This window comes from Astatotilapia calliptera, chromosome 17 (assembly GCF_964374335.1).
Source record: "Astatotilapia calliptera chromosome 17, fAstCal68.1, whole genome shotgun sequence".
NCBI lineage: Eukaryota > Metazoa > Chordata > Actinopteri > Cichliformes > Cichlidae > Astatotilapia > Astatotilapia calliptera.
This window is the reverse complement of record NC_137438.1, coordinates 6174909-6198996: the sequence shown is the minus strand read 5'-3', so window position 1 is coordinate 6198996 and position 24088 is coordinate 6174909. Positions and strand designations below refer to the sequence as shown.

At 40.5% G+C, this 24088-nt stretch overlaps 2 protein-coding genes across 3 annotated transcripts; one reads left to right on the top strand and one right to left on the bottom strand.

Moving 5' to 3' along the window:
• Window positions 1-228: 228 nt before the first annotated feature.
• Window positions 229-13037, bottom strand: lurap1 (leucine rich adaptor protein 1). Its single transcript, XM_026147709.2, has 2 exons — window positions 12281-13037; window positions 229-1496 (listed from the first exon to the last, which is right to left on the bottom strand). Exons 1-2 carry the CDS (start codon window positions 12497-12499, stop codon window positions 624-626), a joined length of 1092 nt encoding a protein of 363 aa, XP_026003494.2. The 5' UTR covers window positions 12500-13037; the 3' UTR covers window positions 229-623.
• A 4762-nt stretch (window positions 13038-17799) lies between these two features.
• ttc22 (tetratricopeptide repeat domain 22) lies at window positions 17800-23881 on the top strand. 2 transcript variants are annotated; one of them, XM_026148394.2, is made up of 9 exons: window positions 17800-18208; window positions 19724-20024; window positions 20352-20407; window positions 20480-20595; window positions 21330-21448; window positions 22174-22335; window positions 22466-22618; window positions 22701-22863; window positions 22983-23122. In XM_026148394.2, the coding sequence occupies exons 1-9, from the start codon at window positions 17937-17939 to the stop codon at window positions 22991-22993; spliced, it is 1353 nt and encodes a 450-aa protein (XP_026004179.2). In that variant the 5' UTR covers window positions 17800-17936; the 3' UTR covers window positions 22994-23122. The 2 variants fall into 2 exon arrangements, with proteins under 2 accessions (XP_026004179.2, XP_026004177.2); XM_026148392.2 differs by having other exon boundaries at window positions 22701-23881.
• The last annotated feature ends 207 nt before the right edge of the window (window positions 23882-24088 follow it).

Genomic DNA, 24088 nt, shown 5'->3' with positions numbered 1-24088 from the left:
TAAAAAGTTGGGAATTACTTTCATACAGAATCCACAAAATGTTAAATTGATTATACAAAGTAACTAATAATAACTAGTTTTTGTAAAGGTTCAGAATTAATATATTGGTGGCAATATTGTTCCTAGATTATTTTTTAAAAAGTCAAAGTCAAGGCAAAGTTTCAATTTTGACTTGCCGATAAAGTATGTGTCAAACTATCTGAAGTCATGTTTCAGCTCTCTGGCAGATCGTCTCACTGTGCTTTATTTTTCAGGAAAACAAAATAACGTAAAAGAAAAGAAACTGAAATAATATCAGGGATTGTTAAAAAGACCCTGAGGAAAATCTGTGACACAGGATTTTAAAGTTGATTTTGTGAGGCACCCCTGTTTGGCTATATATGGTCCAAAATCCCTTAATACTGACATCAATGTTTTATAGGAAGTTAGTGCAGTTACAGGAAGGAACAAAAGAAGAAACAGGTAATTGTCTCTCATACCCAGTGTCTTTCACCGGGGAAAGCCCCATTATGTGCCTTTCACAACATCAGTGCACTCTTCTTTTAATCTTCAGTGATCTGGGTTTTGATGTTGCAGAAGGAGTGTTCAATAGTGGCTTTAGTCCCTCTCTGTGATTATTCTTCTTACAAAAACGTCACATCTTCTTGCGACTGCACCCAGTGCCAGTGGGCGTCGTACTCCAGATGCATTTTGCCATTCATTTTGCACGTGTCCAAGTCAATCTTTCCATTTTTGTAAGGTTTAACTTTGGGGCTCTGGCTGGTTGCCAGTTTCTCACTGAGACAGGTGCGGGTCGGGCTGCCTCTTTGTGTGGTTGATTTCTCCAGGACACCATTAGCTTTAAGGCCTTGCGTTGGAGTACTGACCTTAAACATGGGGCTTCCCTTATCTGTCTCTGCAGTCTTGGTCCAGATAGGAGCACCTTGCTTGAGGCCCTCAGACTTGGCTTGTGGACAGCTGCCAGGAGCTGCTGGCTTCCCACTTTCAGTTCCTCCAGTTCCCTTCCCAATGGCAACATTCCCAGGTCCACCTTTCACTTCTGGAATAATTCCAACCCCAGTACCATTCTCACTTCCCACAGCACTAGACCCGGACTTCAGGCCTAACACGGGCCCTGACACCGCTGCAGTGGCTGTGGCCACGGAGCCTCCCACCATGCGGCCCCCAGCAGTAGCCTCTGAAACTAGAGGTGTGGTGGAGCAGATGACGGATTCGGAGCTGGAAGGGCAGTACTCATCCATGTCGTCTGCCAGCGTGTCCAGGTAGCTGCCAATGGAGATGTTGTCTAGCTTGTCATTGGGGTCCTGCAAGCTGCTCCAGGAGCCTCTCCAAGAGGTGTCGGGTCCCTCCCCCAGGCTGTACTGGCTGCTGGTGAGGCTGCTGCAGCGGCTGGTCAGTGTGCTGCGCTCCTCAAACAGCCATTTCACTGCTTCGATGCCCTCGTGCACCGCCAGCAGCTGTTGCAGGATCTTAACGTCCACCGAGCGCAAGTGAGCCTGCGGACACAATAAAGGAGATATTCTAAATTTACAATAATGATGCATGCTTACTTTCACAGTGGTCATGTTTTGATAGTGTGCAATGTGCAACAAAAGAGAAATCTAAACAGATGTTGAACCTAGGAGACCGCACATATTTATGTAAAGCTGTCAGCTTTGGCTCTAGGGACAAGTGCAAACACCGTTATAATGCTATTAAACTATTCCAGATTACCCTAATTGGAAGAAACTAATAACAGAAACTGCCTGGAGTCCACAATACTAAAAATGGGAAACAAACAAAGTAAAGGTGGAGGGGAAACAAGGTTACAGATGGATATTACAAGGGAATGTGACTGAAGCTGAGTTTGTAGGAGAAGCTAGTGAGAGATGGAAATTTGATACAGTGGAAAGTAAGACGCATTAGTAAAGAAAGTCGAGAAAAAGACTTTTTTTCCTTTTCAGCTGACTTTTAAATGCTGTAAATGGTGCAAAGGATTCAAAAGTTAATCTACAACTTCTGTCATAAATAAATAAAGCAATAATTGCTTCAGCGGGCCTCTAGCAGCCATGGGTATCTTCAAATACAATATGTGTGTGGGAGGATAAGAAAGCTAAATGGTGACTTAGAAGGAGAAAGATGGCTGCAGTCATGGAAAATTCTTCCCTAGAATACATTTGCAGAAGTTCTCAAAGCAAAGTGCAGAGCCCAGAGGTGATATATGGCAACAACATTCAAAGCTCTGACCACTGAGATCACCTCGGCTTTGAGCCTTTGATTTCAAAGTATTCTTCAGTTTCCTCCTTATGTATCACTTTCTGCTGGTCTATTACTGTGCCCCGGGAGGCTGGCTGTATCCCTTTTTGGGAATCATTAAAATTTGTGGTAATTTATACATATTTGTGTATTTCATCTCAGATAATTTTGGGTCAGACAGACAAAATATACAATTATAGTTTTACAGTCTTTTTATATTTTATTTTACTACATCGCACTGTGAAAAGTGAAAGTCCTGCAAGTGTAACATTATGTATATTCCAGCGCTAACACAGCATTGGGATAATAAAGTGTTGAGTAAGTTTAACACCCCAAAAAACTCCGAGCAGAGGCCTCAGGCCACTAAGATCTTTCTGACCTTTTGGAGTTTAAGTGTAACAGTTTAATTGATCCTTATAAATCAATAAATCAGTCTGATGGAATGAATTGATTGATCCAACCTACTAAGTTACTCATGTTTATCAGTTCTGATGAAAACACTGGCAGAAGAATTAAGAAAGCTGCTCTATGGGGTGTTTAAAAGCCTGACGTTCTTCCATCCAGATGGAAAATGGTGCACGTGAGCATGAATTAATATGTCTCATACTTCGTTTCTATGCATAGGTAGTGGCTGACCTTTGGATAAGCCATTCACTGTTTAAGACCACACCACAGGCTGCTTGGTATAAAAAAAGGAAAGAAAGAAAAAGCTATGGCAAATTCAATCCACTGATGTTGAGTGGTTTTCCTCCATCTTCCTCAGTATCAAACCAGCAGGAAGCTGATCGACATCAGTGGTTTCTAAACTGGGTATTAAGAAAAGATCATTTCTGCACCGTTTTTTCCTCTAAGACTGCTGAATACTTTGACCTCTTGAATCTTTCTAAAAGTGTGGTTTGACTCAGCTGCAGGAGGGAGAGGTAGGGCAGGATGGTTTAGGGAGCAGAGTCAGGGTGGGTTGATTGGCACAGCTGTCACATACTGGCTCATCAGTCTCTCCTTCTTATGCCGTAACATGCTCGAACCTTGGGCTGCACCACAGGCCAACCACAGAGTCCGGCTCTGTGCATCATGATTAAAAAAACGTAACCAACAATTGTCAAACTCATCAATGGGAAGCAGCAGTTTTAATCACTGCATGCTCAAAGTTGGTTGGTGCCCATCACCTAAAGAATACTAACTTTCTCTTTGAGCTTACCACATTTGCTCAAAAACCTTTTACTTAGTCTGTACTGTGAAAGATTGAAATGGCTCACGTGACTTGTAGAACATAACCACAGCATGACTAAACCATAACCAGACCTTATCCAGAGTGTAATTTTAACTGTGGAGAAAACACACAAGATTGAACTTATGGGAACCAGCTTTTTTGTTGATTATCACAAGTAAACACAGGCAACACACTTCAGAAGAAAAAAAATGTGGATATGAGATGAAATAGAAGGGTTTCATTTTACTTTCTTTACTGGAGGAGAATTGAGCTGTGTGGTCAATGTTCTGGTAAATGCTGAAGCCAAAGTCAGTGGTTATGCTAAATTACACAGGCAGACACAGCTCTAATACACACACACACATATATATATGTATATACAGCTTTTTGTTCATGAATATGTGGGTATGAACCCACCGGCATCCTGGCACACACAAGTTTTGGGGTGGGGCTCAAGGCTTGAGGTTTTTGGCTGGCAGAGACCGAGTGCTTAATGAGGGTGGCAATAAAAGTAGCTCCGTGCCTGTCAGCGCTGAGGTGGCACAATGCTAACAAAGCTATGAGCTCCACCAGTCTATGAACACTTTGCTGCAGAACTACACTGACTTTAACTGTTGCTGTCGCAACAGGTCATTTTTTTTTCTGCGATATTAATTTGGGTAACTTGGGTGGTTGGTTAGAGATGATATTTTTATACTGTGTATTAACCAAATTCACCAATGTGTGAAATTAAAACAAGTTATACACCAGAGATGCATTTGAGTATGTAATTTTACACAAGCAGAGGGACCATCTGTGAGTGGCCTTGCTGCCACACCTTAGCTTTTTGGGGGGATAATAATTCTTCTGTAAGGCTACTGCCTCTGAAATACAACTAGATATATGGCATTTGCTCTTAACACAATATCTCAGAAAGTGTTAGTGGAAAATCTTCAATAAAAATGTAAAAGAAATCATCTTTGTCATCTCAACTCTGCATGCCTTCTTTACTGAGGTCACAAAATAGATTAGTTGCCTACAAATCAACATATTAAAATATGCAAAGTTTTTTCGTAATGAAATTTAAACAATGACAGCCACGTGTTCCAGCTTTTTGCTAAAAGTGAAATCCATCATGTTTGTGTCAGCTGTTTCCTGCTTTGTTTGCTCTGCTGCTCTTCAAGTGGGACTTGTTTCAATCCCCACTATATTCATTACTTTGAGACTGATTTGAAGCATTTAATTACACAACAAAGTCAAGCGTGCACATCAAAGAAAGGATGAAAAAGGTCGAAGTGGGGCCAACAAAGTTTAATGTGAATGGGACTAAGCAGCCTTAAGGATTTAATATCATTAATCATGTTTTTTGCATTTCCTGAAACATCGGTACATCGCCAAACACACTCCTGCTTCCTTACTCAGCATGAAGCCACGCACCAGCTGGCAGACCCACAGGTTTCTGGAAAGCTAATTTTCCTGCCTTTTATATTATCAAATAAGACAAGTACCTGCACTCTGCAAACAAGTCAAACTCGTTGTTTCATATTAAAAGATTTCTGGTGCAGAAGAAAGACTTCATTTGTTTTGGATCCCTGCTAAAATCTTTGTAATATTTATCCGCCTCAGGAAATATTTATTACTGTGTAATGAAAGCACAAAAAGTACTGCTTCATAAAGTGTCAAAATATACGTCATAATAACATCATTAGGTATCTTTATCTTTAGCTCTCCACATTAACAGTGAAATAAATAACTTGAAGACGTGTTTCTGGTATCTGATCAGTTAATTAACAAAAAAAAAACAAAAAACACAACACAGACAAACCAACAGTGTAAATGAGTACTTGTGGTCTTAAAATGTGCAAATACTGTAGCTGGAGCACACGGTGCCCACAGTGGGACGTGAGGAAAATCTTTTAGCTCTAAGAATATCAACAGAAGAAGACGACTGATGGCAACACTTGAGTGATCTCATCTGAGGGAATTTAATTGTTGAAGGGTTTCCTTCTCTAACGTTGCTTTGATCCCTTTCAGAGTCAACAGAACAAATGGAGAACCGCAATGTGCCCCGAAATGCTTTCAGCGTTCTGAACCTTACAACGAGAACACGTTATAATTGTTGGACAATTTACTACTCTAGATATTCACCTTTCTGACTTTTTTTTTCCTTCAGTACTTTTATGGACACCATTTTCTGTCAAGCTGTGGGGATGAGAGTGTTGAGCACGCGTAGTGATTAATACGCAGAGACCCTTGCAGAGACCCTCTAGTCTCCTCTAGTCTTCTTCCTGTTCTCTTTCAGACATGATGATTGAGTTGGCATTTCATGTTATGTTGATTTTGTTTGTGCACATATGTATGTGTGTGAATAAATGAATGTATATGTGTATTTATTTGTTTTTTTGCTTTACATGTCCGAAATTAAAGTTTATCATCATCATCATCCTGTAGATTGTGATAGGGTATGATCCATGACGCACACTGTCCCATGTGGCTTCCTATCATCTCACAGCAACCTAACAGATTGCTGAATTACTGCCAGCTGGAATACCAGCAACATAAACACAGTCACTGCTCTCTCTCTCTCTTTCGTATCCCCTGGTGCCCGTGTCTGCTGTTTCACCTTCCCAATCTAACTCGGGCCCTCAGACATACTGCGTCCTTGCAGAGACCCTCTAGTCTCCATTAGGCAGCAGAAGGTCAGCCCTGGCCCTCCGTAACTCGCCAGCTGCTCCATCTGTCTGCATTCATGTCTGAATGCCATTCTTACTGTTCCTTTTCTTCTTTCTTACTACAGGACAGAATGCTGAATGGCAACATGCGAGATTTCACCGTAAGCACAAGTAAAGCCAAGTGAAGATCACTGTCTTATGAAATAGCAACGCAAACTACAAAGAAATGCTGAATTTTGGCCCTCATGGAGCATAATATGCAAGTCAGTGGATACAAAGAGGAGCAGAGGCTCATTCTTCAAAGCTGATGTAGCCCCTTCTCTGTTTGTCCATCTACTTCCTGCAAACATTACTGTCTAAACCTGCTGTCACATAAGAAGAAATGAAGCCTGGACAGAAGACCTACCAGGCTCTCTGATATTATGGTTACAAGCAACAAAATGAGATGGAGAGAAAACAGGAAACAAAATTGTGGTGGAGGAATAAAAGAGCTGCAGGTCACTCAGGAATAATTGAATTTAACAAAACCCTGTACTGACTGTGACATCAGTGACAGCATAGCCAGTAGCCAGTTAGAGAAAGAAGCCTGAGATTAAACAGACTGGATTTTGATTCCCTACAGCTCAGCTCTGCACGGAGAGCTGACTTTGCACTGACATTCATCTGCCCAGAGGTGGAAGACAGAGAGAGGCTGACATGGGAAAGCTAAAGTGAATAAAAAAGGAGGAGTTAGCAAAAAGTAAGGACATACCTCGAGCAACAGCATAACATTTGCCCTTTGGTAGCTTAAAATACAGATGCTGATCATTAATAAAATGCACAAAGCAGCTTATATATAAAAGGCCCTTCAGTGTGTGTGTCTCTGTGTGTGTGTGTGTAAGGCTTAGTGCCAGTCTTCTCTGGCTTTAAAGGAGTGTCTCTATCCAGTAAATCTGTTTAGATCAGTGAAGTGGAGAGTGGAGATTGCTGGAGACGAATGCGAAAGACAGATGCTTTCAAACTGCTCCCGCAGAGATGAACAGCAGCACTAAAATCATTCACAGCAACATTTATCTGCCTTCAGCTCTTTCCCCACCAAATCAAGTCATGAGCCGAGCCGGCGACAAACGTGTTCTGAAGTCACCCGTTACTGCAAACACATGAACACATTTGTCTGGAAGCAGTTACATAACACATTACTCTGCTAGAGTCAGTAATCACACTACAGCTACAGTATAATAAATCATTTAGAGCAGCTGCATCGAATATCTGATGAATTCTTTGTTCGTTTTTTTGTAGTATTACAGTTTTCTTGAACAAATATAGTAACTGCCAACTCAGGTTCACTTGTGTGATGACTTGCATTATTTTCAGATTTCTTAATTGTTAAACTGTATTGTTTTTAGGTTTTGAACTAGCTGGGTATCATTTGGGCAAAGAAACGTGTCCGTATCTTTCGCTTTCCTGAATAATGATCCTACGTCACTGTTTGGTGACTCTAAGCTGGCTGTCTTAAAAGTCTCTGATGATCCATGTCTATCATCTAAGTAACAGGAAATAGGATGTTAATGACCATAACAATTTTAAAGGCTAATTTTAAAGATCTGTAGTTTCGTTTTGATTTATATTTTGTACTTTAGGCCAATCGAATCAGTGTGTTTTTCTGGACTTGAGAGTTATGCAACATGTTTGTTTAAATCAAAGACGTACTGTATTAGAAATGTAACATGACCTCTTGTTTTTCCTGCTATTTAACAAGAGTAACACTTCAATATTAGTGGTAACGTACACACACACACACACACACACACACACACACACACACACACACACACACACACACACACACACACACACACAAATATGCACAGTGTTGATCTTACACAGGCAGATGCTGCAGCCCACCAATGCCACACAGTGTGGTTATGGATACAAAGTAACAGATGAATGAGGAACAGAAGGGTCCACACAAACACACACTTTCAGAGTGGAAAAAGAAGCAGTTTATAGCCGACTCATTAACATCCCGCCTGTTCGTTTGAGCTTATCAGCATGGCAGAAAATGTTGGGGAAGAAAACAACATGGTGACTTTGCTAGGCTGTGTGCACGACTGTGTGCACGAGAGAGCTCTTCCATTTAGTATCTCCCTGCAGCCTCTGAGCACACACATTAGTACTGCACATCTTACTAAGCAGATTTCAGATGATGCTCCCATCTCTTCTTCTGCACTCTCATTACACAGCACCACTCACACAGATGAAATAACCATGCACACTTGCATGCGCACACACGCACGCGGGCACACACACTCACATACTGGAGCAGCCCGGACTGTACTGAAAGTTTCACTCCCTTAGAGTTAGAAAACGGTTCTTCATCACTATCACTTCTCTCTCTGTCCTCCCGCTTCTGCAAAAAAACTTGATAAATGACTAAAACTACTAACAGTCCAGCCTGCTTCTATAGTCTTAACAGATTTCCAGCAAGTCTGGATGCCTTGTGAATACAAATGTGGGCTAAATATGCAATTAGGTTAGGTACTATACAACCTACAACAGCAGCTGAGCTTTCTTCTGTACACACTAACCCACTAACACTCATTTATTCATTTATATTCTGATTTATATCTAAATATTGCCATGTTTACAATACATATATGTATTATGAGAAGAAAAAAAACACCTTAAAACTCAGACTTTTTGCTTTTTAGAGCTAACACATCCATTACTACGGGGTGGCTGTAGCTCAGGTGGCAGTCCTTAGGGACTGAGTAAAGCGCTATACAAATGCAGGCCATTTACCATTTACCATTACAATGCGCCTTTCTGGTCACAAAATTACAGACAGGCAAGCTGCAACTACAGAACCCATGTGATGTTCACACTAAACCTCCCGCGTATGCGTATTTCCGTTGACATTGTGGTCAACATGTCCAGAGATCAGATATGACTCAGATGTAGGACTACATATGCACTTGGCCCAGATGTGATGTGAAAAAGGGTTTTTTAAGACTTCTGTGGGAAAAAGAGGAAAAAACAATCTGAGTCATTCACACACACCACTTCTGAAAAAATAAAAAAAGGTTTTGTGATCCATCTTCCAATGGATTCACACGAGCCTACATCAGTTAGTTCTCAGACCACACCCGTCACCAAAAGCCCTGAACTGATACAACAACCTAAGAGCAAGCGTTTTATTACTCACCAGCTATTTAAGCTAACCTAAGATATACACACACACAGGCTCAAGGAATACGAGCCTAATTCAAACTCAAAGACATGTGGCAGAAAATACTAAACAAATGTGACGATGACAGCCGACACGCTCTTGTGTCACAACCACAGATGGGGAGACGGGGTGCATGCCTGCATCTGCCGCAGGAATGTATGACATACATGAACATGGTTGGGGGGGGGGGCAACTGTAGAGTGGTGCATTATTGCTACAGACCTCCACTGTTTGACGCGAGGTGGGGTTGATGTAAACAAGAAAACAGAGAAGTACTTGTTGAACGGAAGCTCTGCTGTAGAAGAAATAATCAGTTCTGAAGAAACACAGAGTGGCCTGCTGTGGATAAACGAGGGATGGAATCATTTAATAAGAGAAACTGAAAAACAGTCTTGTTCAGAGGTATGATATGAGTATGTATCACACCAAAATTAAGCCCAGTGGACTGAAGATAGAAATGTATGCAATATGTTAAAAATTACTTTCTATAAATGGTGCAAGCGCAGCTAGACAATAGGAAGAGAGCGCCTTCACCACGGTCCTGTGTGCATTTTTACCTCCACTTATTTCCAAACAAAGTGCAGCTGCTGGCAGAGCGAAGAGCAGCTTGAATTATTGAATGAGTGGATACAAGGGGCCTTCACATTTTATTACTCAAGTCCAGTCAAAGTAAAATTACATCTGTTGCATTTAGTCACAAATTCATCATTAATCATTCATCTTAATAATCGAATGTAGACTCCTGATTTTCTTCTTATACTACTTAGTATTATACTACTTAATAATAAGAGCAATGTTCATATTAAAATTTAGTTTGCACACATGTTAGGGGAGGCTGTAGCTCAGGAGGTAGAGCGGGTCACCTACTGATCGGCAGCTTGGTGGTTCGATCCCTGGCTCCTCCAGTCTGCATGTCAAGTATCCTTGGGCAAAATGCTAACCCCAAGTTGCTCTCCAATGCATCCATCGGAGTGTGAATGTAGTTAGAAAAAGCATTAAGCTTAAAGAAAGTGAATGTGTTGTATAGAGTGCTTTGAGTATAAAAGTGTGATATCAGTCCACAAATTCCAAATTATTTTTGTCATAATCGTACAGCGACAGCAAAGTCAATGTCACATCTTTAATTTTACCTCCTATGGCGATCCTAAGTGAAAACATTACCAAAGAATACAAGAAATGTACAGAAAGACACAGCAAGTGTTGCATTGGGTGTAAACGTAGAATTTAATTATGCTGGATTCAAAATACATTAATACTTCACTGACCTAACTGGCTAATTTTGACATGTTGATAACATAGTAATTACGTTATCTAAGACATTAAAGAGAGATTGATGCTAACATTTAGCTTTCCAAAAGCTGAAACATCCATTGGCAAGTATAATTCTTAAAGCAGGCGTATGTAACGTTTGCTACTCAGTGATAACAGCAGCCCCTGTAGCTTCAACTGGTAATAAAAGGCCTCTGGACTTTGGAGTCTTTTAAGCTCCAGTACTGAATTGTAGTGAAACAAATCATAGCAGCTGCTCGCGCAACGAACAATTCAATTCAGTTTCATTTATATAGTGCCAAATCAAAATACAAGTAACTTCAAGGCACTTTATATTGTGAGGTAAAGACCCCACAATAATTCTCAGAAAACCCCAACAATATGAAAGCAGTTGGAGACTGGAGACAGTGGGAAGGAAAAACTCCCCTTTAAAAGGAAGAAACATCCAGCAGACCAGGCTCACGGAGGGGCACCCATGTGCCGTGAAACACAAAATCGTCATCTTGATATGGAATAGAATTTGTTGGTTTACTCTTCATCCACCTAACTTTAGGAACATTTTAGCCACAAACAGCCATAAGAGAAAAGTTGGCATCTATTGCAAGTTATTAGAATAAAGTAATCCTGCTCTTGCTTTGTGTCTAACCAGCAGCTAAACCACTTGATTTTGTGTCATGTAGGCATAATCTGCCGAGCTCTGCCCTCAGTGTCTCCTTAGAAATGTACTTTCCTGGAAAACTGTATACATTCTCCCAAGTTACATACAGACTGACACTTTTGAGGGAAGGAGTGGGAACAAATGAGATGCTACTGGTGCTGTTACGAGTCAGCGAACTCAGAAATCATGCTGAGGCTGGTATTATTCCCAACATTAAGGTAAAACACTTACTTATTATAGCTTTAAATGTGTGAGCCCACACAATAATTAAGGAATATCCAAAAAGCTGAGGTTAGTGAGCTTACCGGAGGCCTAACAATTAGCAGGGGCCCTAAAAGCATCCTTAAATCTCACTGTCCTAAAGTATCATTCATCACCAGAGGCACGGGATAAGAAAATTATTTGGCATTTAGCGCTTTCTGAAATACAGATTATATGGTCATTTTAAAGAATGCTGACATTTTGCAGTGAGTCCCACTGTGGGCTCTGAGCGCACAGTGGGAGCAGGAAGGACGACTTGGAGTATAAAACACAGTCATTTATTTTTTCTCAGCTGTCAAGTGGAGCGTTACACTACAGTTTATTGTGTTAGGCTAGTGATCATGTGAACATGACGTGGTTTAGGTTCATCTGGTCAAAATTATACTGTTATACTACTTTATGGATTGTTACTTATACATTCAGTTATTTTAATATAAAGAGTTGAACAGAAAACAAGAACTTAATAAAGAGAAGTAAGGAAATTTTAAAAATGGCATGCTGTATAGTCAGATAACATGTTAAGTACCTCTGTCTCTGGGCTCTCAGGAGCTGTGCAGGCTTCTGTACCTGCACATAATTTCAGATACACCCCAGCAATGACAACCCGATCTGCTGATAAATGTTCAAGTACTCGAAACAAGGCTGTCTGCCGGAGCCGAGCCGGGCTCAGCATTCATCGTCATAATGACAGCTCTGTACCTGGCTGACTTTCGTGAATGACACATCCTGGAAAACAAGAGTCTGCCACGCATCCTGCGGGCACATATATGAGAACTGTGGATTCTTACCATCTCCATCTTCAGTTTTCTTATCTTTTCATCCAAACTCTTCATCCCGGTCTCTTTACCGGTGTCGTGCGCGAGGGCCAGCTTGGCGTCTGCCCGGAGAGAGGACGACTCTTCCCGCATCCACCTGAGCAAACCCTCGGGGGTCTTCCGGCCGATTTTCGCCTCTATGTCTTTGAGGTCTGGGATGCTCTCGCTGACAGTACCTTCGTCCATCGCCATGAGTGTTTTTACACCGATAAGATCCGCAGGACAAAGATTACGTCCTTCGGGTTCCTCGGAGATTGTTCCCTGTCAAGCTGCGAGAGTCACTTCCTATAGGCTTGTATGGCATCCTATGCGACTGCTGCTGAGTTGGACTGCGCCAGGCAAGGAAAACTGTTTGACAGTATCAACACAGCAGTGTGAGCTTATTCCAGCAGTATGATACAGAGAGAAATCCTCGATATGTGGGTTATTTTAACTCAGTCAACATGTTGTGTTAAATTGATGAAGCCTCTGTATCTAAACTGCTGATGGTCATCAAGTGATAGCGGAGGGGGGAAATCCAATTTGTTGCTTTCCCCTCCTTGATTGGTTCCTTTACAGCTGTAAATGCAGTCTGATCTCCGGAGTCCCGAGTCCTGAGCTGCAGCTCGGTGAGGCTGGTGTTTGGGATCTGTACGCTGAGCCACACTGCGCAGATTCCACCTGCATGATGACAGCGATCAGGAACCGCAGAGTGGGAGAGGAGACCCGATAGCGTCAAGTCACCAGCGATAAGCCTCGGTAGCTTCCGGGAAAACTTTCAAAATACAATCTGTGTGAAAGCTCTGTACCGGAGAAAACGGTGAACTACCAAAATAAAACGACAAGCACAAAGTAAAACAAAAACAACAAAAAAGTCCTTTTATCCTCCTTTCTGCACAAAGACGTCTGTGCGTTTTATAAGAAGAAGATAAGCTTGTTAATATTGATACTCCAATCAAGTTATATATGTGAACATCAACCAGTTATATGTGTGAGCATCATGGAACAGAAACATAATCTAAACATAGTCATGAAAGGCGACCTTTGGGTGAAGATGTGATGTCTGTATCCATCTGCCTGTTGTCCACATTTATGCAGGCAAAAGGACAAAAGCACAAGATGAAGCTCTTATTTTTGCTTTTGCCTTTTTGTGAAAAACTTGATAGCTTTTCCTCCACGCAAAAATTAAGTGGGCATTAATAAACTATTAAAAAGGACTAATCTAAACATCTGAAATGCCCTAAAAAGACAAAAGCAGTGGGCCACCGACACATTACACTCAGGGAGCTGCTCAGTAATGGAAACGCATGGCATGATGCTCCCAGTGCTTAATTTTGTTTGGAACTCAGCAGTAGTGAGTCAGCAAAGGTTTAGCAACTTTTACAACTGTGAGCGTCGTCGACTCTGCTCCCTTGCTCTACGTGGTCTGCCACTTTATGGTTAAGTTGCTGTGGTTTCTAGATGTCTCCACATTGTAATAATACCACTCAGAGTTGATCATGGATATCTAGGAGGGAAGAAATTTCACAAATGAACTTGTTGTAATGGCAGCATCCCGTTACAGCACCACACTGGAATTCAGTGAGCTCTTTAGAGCGACCCATTCTCTCACAAATGCTTGTAAAGACAGATTGCACGGCTTTCATAAAGCTAAAAACACCTGAATTCAAAGATTAAAAGATGTGGACTCATAGTTTTGTCCATTGTGCACTAAAAAGAAAAGCAAGGCTCTTCTTTGAACACAGCAGGTGATGGTGTGACCATGTATGGAAGGCCCCAAGTGCCAAAATGAATAGAAAATATAATTAATGATGCATTAATTAATTAAAATGGGAGCTAATTAAATATTTTTTAATGTTTTCATTTAAATTAATTAAATCAAAAATATTTGGTCAAATGTTTAATAATGTATTTTAGAATTTATTTTAGAATTTATTTTAGAATTCGTGGTCCGCTGTAACTTAGAAGCTTTTAACATGGGTCACCGCCCAAGAGAAGGAATGAAGAGTCTAATCAGTGTAATGAAATACAACAGATCTCTGTGGCAAAGGCCGGATTACTTTACTCTTAATACACTAAACACACACTTACTCATACCCTGTGTCTCTATATGGAAACTTTCTCCCGGCCCACACAAACTCAGCCCAGGCAGACTTTTCCTTAACGGGCCTGGACCCCCTCATGTGGAACTGGAGCTCAGGTTAAAGCTTGTGGTTAAAAGACCAGTGGGTCAATGTTTTGGAACAAAGGAGATTAAATGCTGCTGTCAAGGACAATTCAATAAGATCCACAGCAGGCACAGGTTTTCCACCAAGTTTTTGTTTTCCTTATGGCTTTGGATGTATAACTGGATTTTTGTTTTCCAGGCGCTAACTAATAAAGATACATATCAAAAAATGTAAGAAAGAAAGGAATGATTATAGTCATCCTTTTCAGTAATCTTTTTCTGCTATAACTTACTGAAAATGCTGCATTCTTATTACAAATGTCTGTCACAACCAGAGACACCACAAAGACACATTCAGTGGCATAATCTGCAGTCAGGAAGGGCCTCTGGAGAGCTGAAGAGATGCTTTTCACTGTGAACACTTGCTCGGGCTGCCAGGATGAAGCTGACTGTGAGTGGAAATACAGTTGTAGTGGACAGCAATGAAGTGAGATGCAAAGGCAGGGGTTTCCAAATATTAGCAGCTAGTGATTGTGCATGTCTGTCTCAGACGGACAAAATGGAAGACTCTACTTAGGAAAGGTAGGGGGGGCTAAATTTGTAGCAAATAAAAATGGGTTAATAGCTGGATTAAGGCTGTCTCATTCTTTCTGAAATGGCATGAAGATTAAGCTTGGATATAAGACTATGTCTACTTTTCATTATTTAAGCTACGTTGATTCTAGAACCAGTATTTTGCACTGATTGTAATGGTTTAACAAAAGCTGAGGAGAGAGCAGCTTGGAGAGATCTCTGGTTTAATGACACTTTCCTGTGTATTCAGTCTCACATCTCATTGGAGGCTCCAAGCATCCTAACTCGACTGCAGAAATGAATTTAAAGACCCTTAATGAAATGTACACAGGTGCAGCTTTCACAAAAAATGCTATATTTGTGCAAAAATGTGATGCTGTTTGTCAGGCTGAGTGTTGGTTTTGCATATGTCAGTCATAATACACTGTCTGTGCATGAGGTTAAGACTGACATCAAAACAATTAAGGAGGTTAACAGGGTGTTAGTCTACAAGCAAAACATGTTGCATTTGAAACATCTATTATAATCTCAATTTAGGTGGGAGTAAACAACAAAAGCCAGATGGGTGTTCTGGGGGGTCAGGTCACTATTATAAACCTCTTTGTGTTTGTTAGATGAGAATTCAAAATGTATCACTAAGCATGTGGTCACTTACGACAGAAATGCCTTTAAATTTGCTTCTTTGGGGCGTACAGTCATACAAACAGGCATCTGTAATCATTATGTTGCCATGCTATCAGCCTGGTATCCATGATGACCACCATGGCAACGGTTGTTGAGAGCAGAAAATTCTGATTTCTGCACACCCACATGGTACAAATGGAAAAAAGGGCTGCCCACTGAGGGAGATCTACAGTACCAAATGCATGTTATACAACACTTTCTGATCGGTCGTTCAGAGGCATCAGCACTGTGCAAACCTGACTGAGGCCTTTGCATGTGGGTTTGAATGTTCTCTCTTTATTTGCGTGGGTTCGCCTCAAGCGCTCAAGTTTCCAGTCAAACTAAAATCTGCATGTTTAGGACTGCGGATAGTTTGCTCGCTGACCTTTGTGTAAACGCTCCCTCTTTGTTTTTCAAAAGTGCTGCAATTCAGAACCACAGCAAAGGATTTTAATGTTAGTTTGCTTATTTTGCAGTAACACTGGCCACTACGAGGAGTGGTGAAATACCATTACAACACCAGACATGTACAGTACATTTTCCACAAATGTGACCCCTGATCTGCAGGGAAACCTTGAAAACTTAATTTGGAAAGCTATCCTATCAAACTTAACTTAGTTTATGGTAAAAAATACTCATAAACTCATAAAGTTTATTTAACTTTAGCTCCTCCTGGGTGTCTTAAATTTTTATTGTTCATGTTAAATATTGATTTGTTACTACTGGAATTTACTTTCACAAAAACCAGAGATGCAACAAAACAGAGTATAAAGGGTTAAACAAACAGTAGAGCTCACAAAGACTACAGGGAGGCACAACAGGAACGTAACACAACAAAAAGCATGCACTAGTTACACACTGAGGGTTGACTGGAAATGGGAAACAGGGTAACTAGGAAACATGGTGAAAATAATCAAGACAAACGCAAAGAAGGAAGTAAAATTGACACAAGGTATGAAAAAAAAACTGTAGCTAGAACTCGTGTAATAAAAATGAGCCTCAGTATTATAAAATATGAAAAAAAAAATTAAATTCAAATACAGAAAAACCTAAACACAAATCCAAAACTCACATTTGTTAACTAAAGATTCAAGTTTTAGACACAGCACATAATCCTGAGACTATGACACCCATTCCTATGCTGTTTCAAGCTTGGAGCTTTGCCTTTAGCTACGTTATCTGATAGATTTTTTCCTCTGATAAAAGTGATGTTGCACTCAGTGTCAGTAAAGTCTTGTAACACTGAACGAGCGTGCTCCCTTTGTTGCACCATCAGGCTGGTTTATCACAATGCAAGTTTACCCTCTAGTGGAAGAGTTTGGTTTTGTTCGCAGGAGCACGCAGTAACAGAAAGTGCTCACCTCATCTTTATCTGATTTTCAAAGACAGAATGATAAGGTGAGGATTTACAGGGATTCACTGCTTTTGTTGAACTGTTGAAGGTATTTGCATATCTCCAATACACACGCTTTCTTTTTTGTTTTTATAACTGACCATTTTTTGTTATGCCTTGAAAAAAATACCATTTTCAAATCATACTTACTACCCAAATAATGATTAAGAACACAGATTGGGTTTGACTGTTTCCTCAGTCACTCTGAGTGTGATGGTTTGCATTCTTGTGTGTGATAAAACAGGCTTAGAGGGAAGGCTAAAGAATCTCAAATATCTCTCAAAACAAAGACACAAAGATAATTTTACAAAACTCAGTCAGAAATTAAATCATCCTGTCACGAGGGACTTTTAATACACCCTACCACCCACCCACCCACCTACACACACACACACACACACACACACACACACACACACACACACACACACACACACACACACACACACACACACACACACACACACAGAGAGAGAGACGCACGCTCGCACATACAAATTAGGCAAAGAAACATGGCTGAACAGAAGTGTGGCAGTTTTATTTCCAGACAATAAACATGAATATAGATGATTTCATGTATTCAAGAATTCTGATTGTGCAATAAGAATAAAAAGGTGGGCAAACATATTTTTTCAACAGCTTCACACTATCTTCAGTTATCATTCTTTTCCACTCCCAGTCACTCCCAAGCCCAACCTGTTCAACCTGTCCAAACCTGGAGCACAAGAGTGACTTATGTGAAAGTCGACTAAAGAGGACAAGGTGTGTTCTTAGGTACGATCTTCTGCTACCTTAACCATTACCCTGGTTAAGATTATTTTTTAGCATTTTTAGCGTTTCTTAAAGAAGAGAAGATGGAGGCCACAGAAAGGGAAAACACAGAGGACATTGAGACTCTCATGGAGGACATGGACTACATCCCTGGTCACTTCCACCTGGATCTAAATCTTAACTGTGATCCTACTGGGCCAGTGAAGCTGAGACATCGGGACACTTATTTAAGACAGGAAAGCCTGCGAGCTGAGCTAGAAGCAGAAGTTGGATATTTGCAATATGCTGTGCGAAATCTGTTGGGCCTGCTGGCTTTTAACCTGGAACAGCTGGACACTGCTGAGGAAATATTCAGGTGAATATTCACTGCCATCTTTTTTTTAAGGAAGAATATGCAGAAAATTCACTGAGTCAGAGGAAGGATATTAAATACACAGTGAATACATGATTTCTTCAGAGATCTTGACGGCATTTTCTTTTCTTTCTTTTGTTTTTGCTGCCTTGTGAAGGTTGTGAAGAAGGTTTATATGTGTAAAAAACATCATACACATTTTTATTTTAATTCAAGTAACTTAGCTCTCTGCAGACTTTAGACATTAAAATGGCGCTCGATTATCCAATTTTTACTATTTATTGACACTTTTATTATCGTATGATTCAGCGACACATTTATGGTGCTGCAAGTTGAACCCATTTTTCTGCAAGCAACAGAAGACTGGTTTAATGCCAGCCAGAAATACAAAACTATGTGGTATTAGCTGCTATAACCCTTTGTGACAAGAGACAAGTCAAAAGTATCTTTAAGAAGAATTGGTAAATAATGAAAATCAGAAATACTCATTTGTCATATTAACACGTTAGCATTTGGCTGACAGCACTATTCACAGCTGCAGGTGACAGAAATGTCAGTTTCTGTCAATACATCCATCCATCCATCCATCCATCCACCTTTCCATCCATCCATCCATCCATCCATCCATCCACCTTTCCATCCATCCATCCATCCATCCATCCATCCATCCATCCATCCATCCATCCATCCATCCATCCATCCATCCATCCATCCATCATCATTTGGGTGAAGGACAGACCACTTAGTCCTTTGAGTACTTAGTTTGAGTAGTAATCTAAAAATGAGTTTAGATTAAATATCTTTGCAAGTATGAGAACTTTGTTCATGTAAGCTATGTAAAATTTCACTTAAAGACTAAACAGGAGGTGTCATTCAACTGGCACAGCAATTGGCCAGGTAGTTTTACCTGGCCAGGTGTCTGTGTTCACTCCTATCGTAATGAATCAATCAGATCTATATTTTGAACATATAAGTAACAATAATGGACAAAAAAAACAACTAATAAAGGTGAAATCATTGAAAGCCATCCTATTCACATGGAGAAAAAAAATGCTGACCACTCCCAGTTCAAAACAGAGTGGGAGGAAGCAAATGCTTATTAATTCCTACCCCTAGCTAGTTCATCATACATGTCTGTTTTGATTATACAGTGTGAACACATATAAATAAATATATGAATACATACATCTTTATACATTGAACTTTAATTTTTCAACTATAACTATCCACAAGTATTCCTTTTTTAATATGTCACTATATACAATTATCAGTTCTTACTGCACAGTACAAGAAACAAGAAAATGAAGAAAAGATAATTATCCCATTGCAACATAGTCATAACTGCAGTAGCTGGTAATTCTATAGTTAACATTCCAACTTCACTCACAGCTGCCATTTCTTATTTTTTTAGTTAGATGCTGTGTGAAATGTCTTTAAGTGCCTCCTGGATCTGATAGCTCTTTATGTTAATCTGGACCTGATTCTAAGCCCCACTGTCTGTGTGTTCTGGCCTTTCAGGGGCATTTGCAAAGAGGACCCTGGGAATCTGAATGCCTGGGCAAACCTGGGCTACGTGTACGACAAGCTGGGACGAGAACTGGATGCAGGGGAGTGTGTGGACAAAGTGTCCAACCTCATGGGCTTAGACGGCGGTGAGGCGTCTCAGGATGAGATCAGGATTATGGCTGCACGCTGCCTGGTCGAGCAGGCCTACGTCTTTCCGTACGATATAGAGCTGGACAGCGACGACGACTTGAGAGAGCGACTGAACACTGCATTGTCTTTTTACAACAGAGCCCTGCATTATGGGGGTGACCTGGTGAGAGATATGAATACTTTAAATAAAGAGACAACACATGGTTAACTGCCAAGAATCACATTGCAGAGTGTAAAGACAAAGCGGAGCACTGATATAATGACTGGTTAGATGGTGAGCATTCACATCATTCTAGCTTTTCTACTGGAATTAACTGAAGGAATATGACAATGCTCAAAAGATTACACACAGGAAGACAATGAGGCCATTTTACTTTGTTGTAGTCTAAAATCACAAATTTAGTAGCAGATAAGAGCTTTCAAATCACTGTTTCATGTTGTAGGGAGCATTTAAGTGGGGTATTACTTAACTTGTGGTGCTGTTTTTCAGATACCGATAGAGGAAAAACGAAGCTGGTATTTTAAAATGGCAACAATCTACATAAGGTACAGGGTGATATGATTTAGATTACTATCACCACACAGTGTGAAAATATTCAAGTTATTTTCTGTCTGCAGGCTGGACAACATAGTAAAGACCAAAGAGGATTCTGAGTACTCCAGACTTTCGCACTACAATAAAGGACTCCAGTTTCTGAAAGAAACACTGGAATCTGAGAAAACACAGCACAAAGGTAAACATGTGACAGTATTGTATTGAAATTAATCCACAGTTCTTACAGATGTTCAAGTTTCAGTACAGCAAAAAAAATCAAAATTAAAGGTGTTCATGAAGACTGGCCACACCAGACTCTAATAATCAGAGATTGATTATAAATGTATTAGTTTGTGCAAAATTTTGCAAAAAGGTGTTTGTATTTAAAATCTGATTATACAAACTAACTAAAGACAGATCAATACAGTCATGATAAATGCTTTCAGTCATGGAGTCAGAGAGAAAAAAGAAATACAAATCTGTTCCGCATGTGGTCCTTAAAGGTCTCAGATTAAAACTACAACACACAACATATTAGATCATGACATTATATATTTCTAAAAGAACGTCTACAATGATCTTACACAACCAATTCTGTCTACGCGTCAGTCTGAAGAGGTCATTCCCAAACAATTTGGAAAGTCAAAGTCAATCATTGCACAAGGGAAAGATTATTATCAAGAGAAAAACATTCAACATAGTCCCAACAGTCTCATTATGATTATTATGATTATTATCATTATCATATTATCATTATTATTATTGATTGCAAGTCGGTGAAGGTGTATTATCCATATCAATGAGCTACTAGTTTTTGTTGCTGAAATCATTTTGTTAAAACTACAGGCCAGTTCGTTTGTCTATTTCCTCAAGTACATGCTATTTATAAAAAATAAAAGCTGAAAAACCAAATCTTCTCGTCTCTCCCATCAGCTCTAGCTTGGTGTTATGTCGGCATCATGTTAGAAAGGAAGAAGGAGTTTTCCCCTGTGCCCATGTCCATACACGACTGCGGTTTCTCGGCTTCGGATCCTCTGTCCTGTTATGGAACTGTGAGTTAACTCATGCACCTCTCACCAAGCTGGGAAAAAAACAATTACTTTCCCTCAAACTGTTAGGACTAAACCTCTGCAATCAGCCTGTCATCTGACTTTTGTTAGCGATAAAGTATCTGAATTTCAGGAGTGGGGCCTCGCCTCCGAACACGCTCCTTCAGGTTCTTACCTATATATGTTCCCCCAGTTCTACAAGCTGTTCGTTTTTGTGCCCCTCCCTCGCTCCCCTTTTCAATTCTTTCACTTCTTCACTTCTATTTAGTACACGGTGATCTTCCAGGCCCGGGAGCCGCTGCCAGTCCTCTCCGAGGCCTTCCCCAAACTTCAGCTCAATTCATGTTTAAGCCATTCACCTTTATCTGCTAAAATGCTGTCAAACCTAAAATGAGGGCCAGTGAGTGAAATGCTTTTTATTTGAGACTTTTCAGTTCAAAAGATTGAAAAATATGTATCTAACTAGGACAACAGAAGGTTTTTTTCAGCTAAAAACTGCTGAACAAGTCATTAACTCACTCACTTACTAATTGCTCATTTGGTTTAACAATGAGCAACAGACTGGCGACCTGTCCAGGGTGTACCCCGCCTCTCACCCTATGACAGCTGGGATAGGCTCCAGACCCTGAAAAGGATAAGCAGAAGCGAATGGATGGATGGGTTTAAGAAATACTGCTGCACTGTTCCCTTTTAAGATGAGATAATAACAGCTCTGTCTGTGTTTCCAGGCCATAAATATGGCCAGTGACGATGCATTTATCCTGAACCTTCTGGCCAGAGTCTTCTCTCTGCTGGGTAAACATGAAATGGCTACAGGGATCTGCAATATGGCCCTAAATGTGCTGCCAGATCCAGAACTCAACTGGCAGGCTCACTGCACCCGTGCCAAGGTACTGTAGCTACGACTAATCAAGTCAGTTGCTATGACAGCTCCTTTTAAGGCCAGAATAGCTGTATTAGTTTAAAGTGGCTAGTACATGTAAAAAGTTTACATATTTGGACAACATGTTCTCTGTGTAGATCAATATAATCCTGTACATGGGGGACCTCGAGAAGGCAAAGCTTGGTGATGGTGGAATCCCAGACCGACAGAAGCTAATTGAAGCTAGAAAAGACTTAGACAAAGTACTCGGTGTACGCCCCTGTCTTCGAACACATTTGGAGATGGCACAGGTAAAAGCATAACGTGCAAAGCTGGTCAAATTCTGTGTTTCATGTCCCAACAAGGCTTTCAAGTTGATCTTTTTCATTTCAGGTATACTACTACATGGGTGTAGATGCACTCCAGGAGAGCCTTTTGGTGGATGAGAGTGCAATAAATAGTGCCCTGGTGAGTTTGTCTCACGCTCTGAAGTTTGAGCTGGGAGACTGCTTACCGGAACTTCATGTGCTCAGAGGACGCTGCCTCCTCGTGAAAGGTGAGGAGCAGAACGCCGTAGACTGCTTCAAAAAAGCTCTGGAGTTAGAGAAACAAGGGAGCAGAGACACCACAGCCCTGCGCTGCCTCTTACAGGCTCTCCTGACTCTGTTCATGCAGGGACACCCTGACCCTGGCATTGTCATCACTCAGCTGGAAATGTGGGTGCTCAAGGCAGAGGAGCTGTACTCTCAGGACATAGTGAAGGCTGAGCTGAGGTACCTTTATACGACACACACGGCAGAGGTTACAGAGTTATCGAGGGTTCTGATCAAGACAGGACGCCTGGACCTAGTGAGGAGGCTGCTGGATACAGTGGTGCCTGAACAGCTGGCTAAAAAGAGATCACTGGTCCTTAGGTCGGTCTCATTAAAATGATGCAAAGATATGGCTTGAACAGTTATTAAAGAATGACTTAACATCATTTCATGTATTTAAATAAACAGCTCTTACTAAGTGCTGCCTATACAGCATTTACAGGATGTTTTCTCCAAACTGTGATTAATCTATCGTTCTGTTTTTTGTAAGATAATAGCTGTAAGGTATCATATTTTTTAGAGTGCTTCGCAAACTGAGTAGTTTTACATCTTAAGCAGTCTTACTGCTATTGCAAAACCCACACACTGTCCCACTACCTCTCACATAGTAGATGTTTTACCACTAATGACCTGCAGATGGGGGTATATACCATAAGATTGTTGAACCAAAAACAGAGTTGGCAACAATGTATTGTGAGCCTTTGAGAAGTGTGATGTAAGTGTTTATAGGACATTTAAAATTGCATTTAATAAAATAATGACTTTTGGAACACTTAATACACCAACTCTTGCAGATGTGGAATCTCACAGGTTTGAGGGGGTACAAGCATTTAGTTGACACAGTGATTGTTGATATTTTCCTTAATTTAAATACATGTCTATTAATTTGTAGTTAAATGAATAAGTTATGATGACATATACAAAGCAAACCTGTTGCTTCATCCTGCTGCAATTTGAAGGATAAAATCACACAGAAATGTATGTTGGGACTCTGTATTTTTTATACTAACATATACGCAAGCCTTAGTTACCGTTAAGGAAAGTACAGCTGGTTTAAGGGTTTTCTTTCCCCAATATTTGAAAGGTACATTTCTAAATTAGGGGTGTAATCTTCTGTACTTAAAAATACTTACCGGAAAGTACAGTAGAAAGTGAAAATAAAATGAAAGTAAGAGTCTGGAAAGAAGA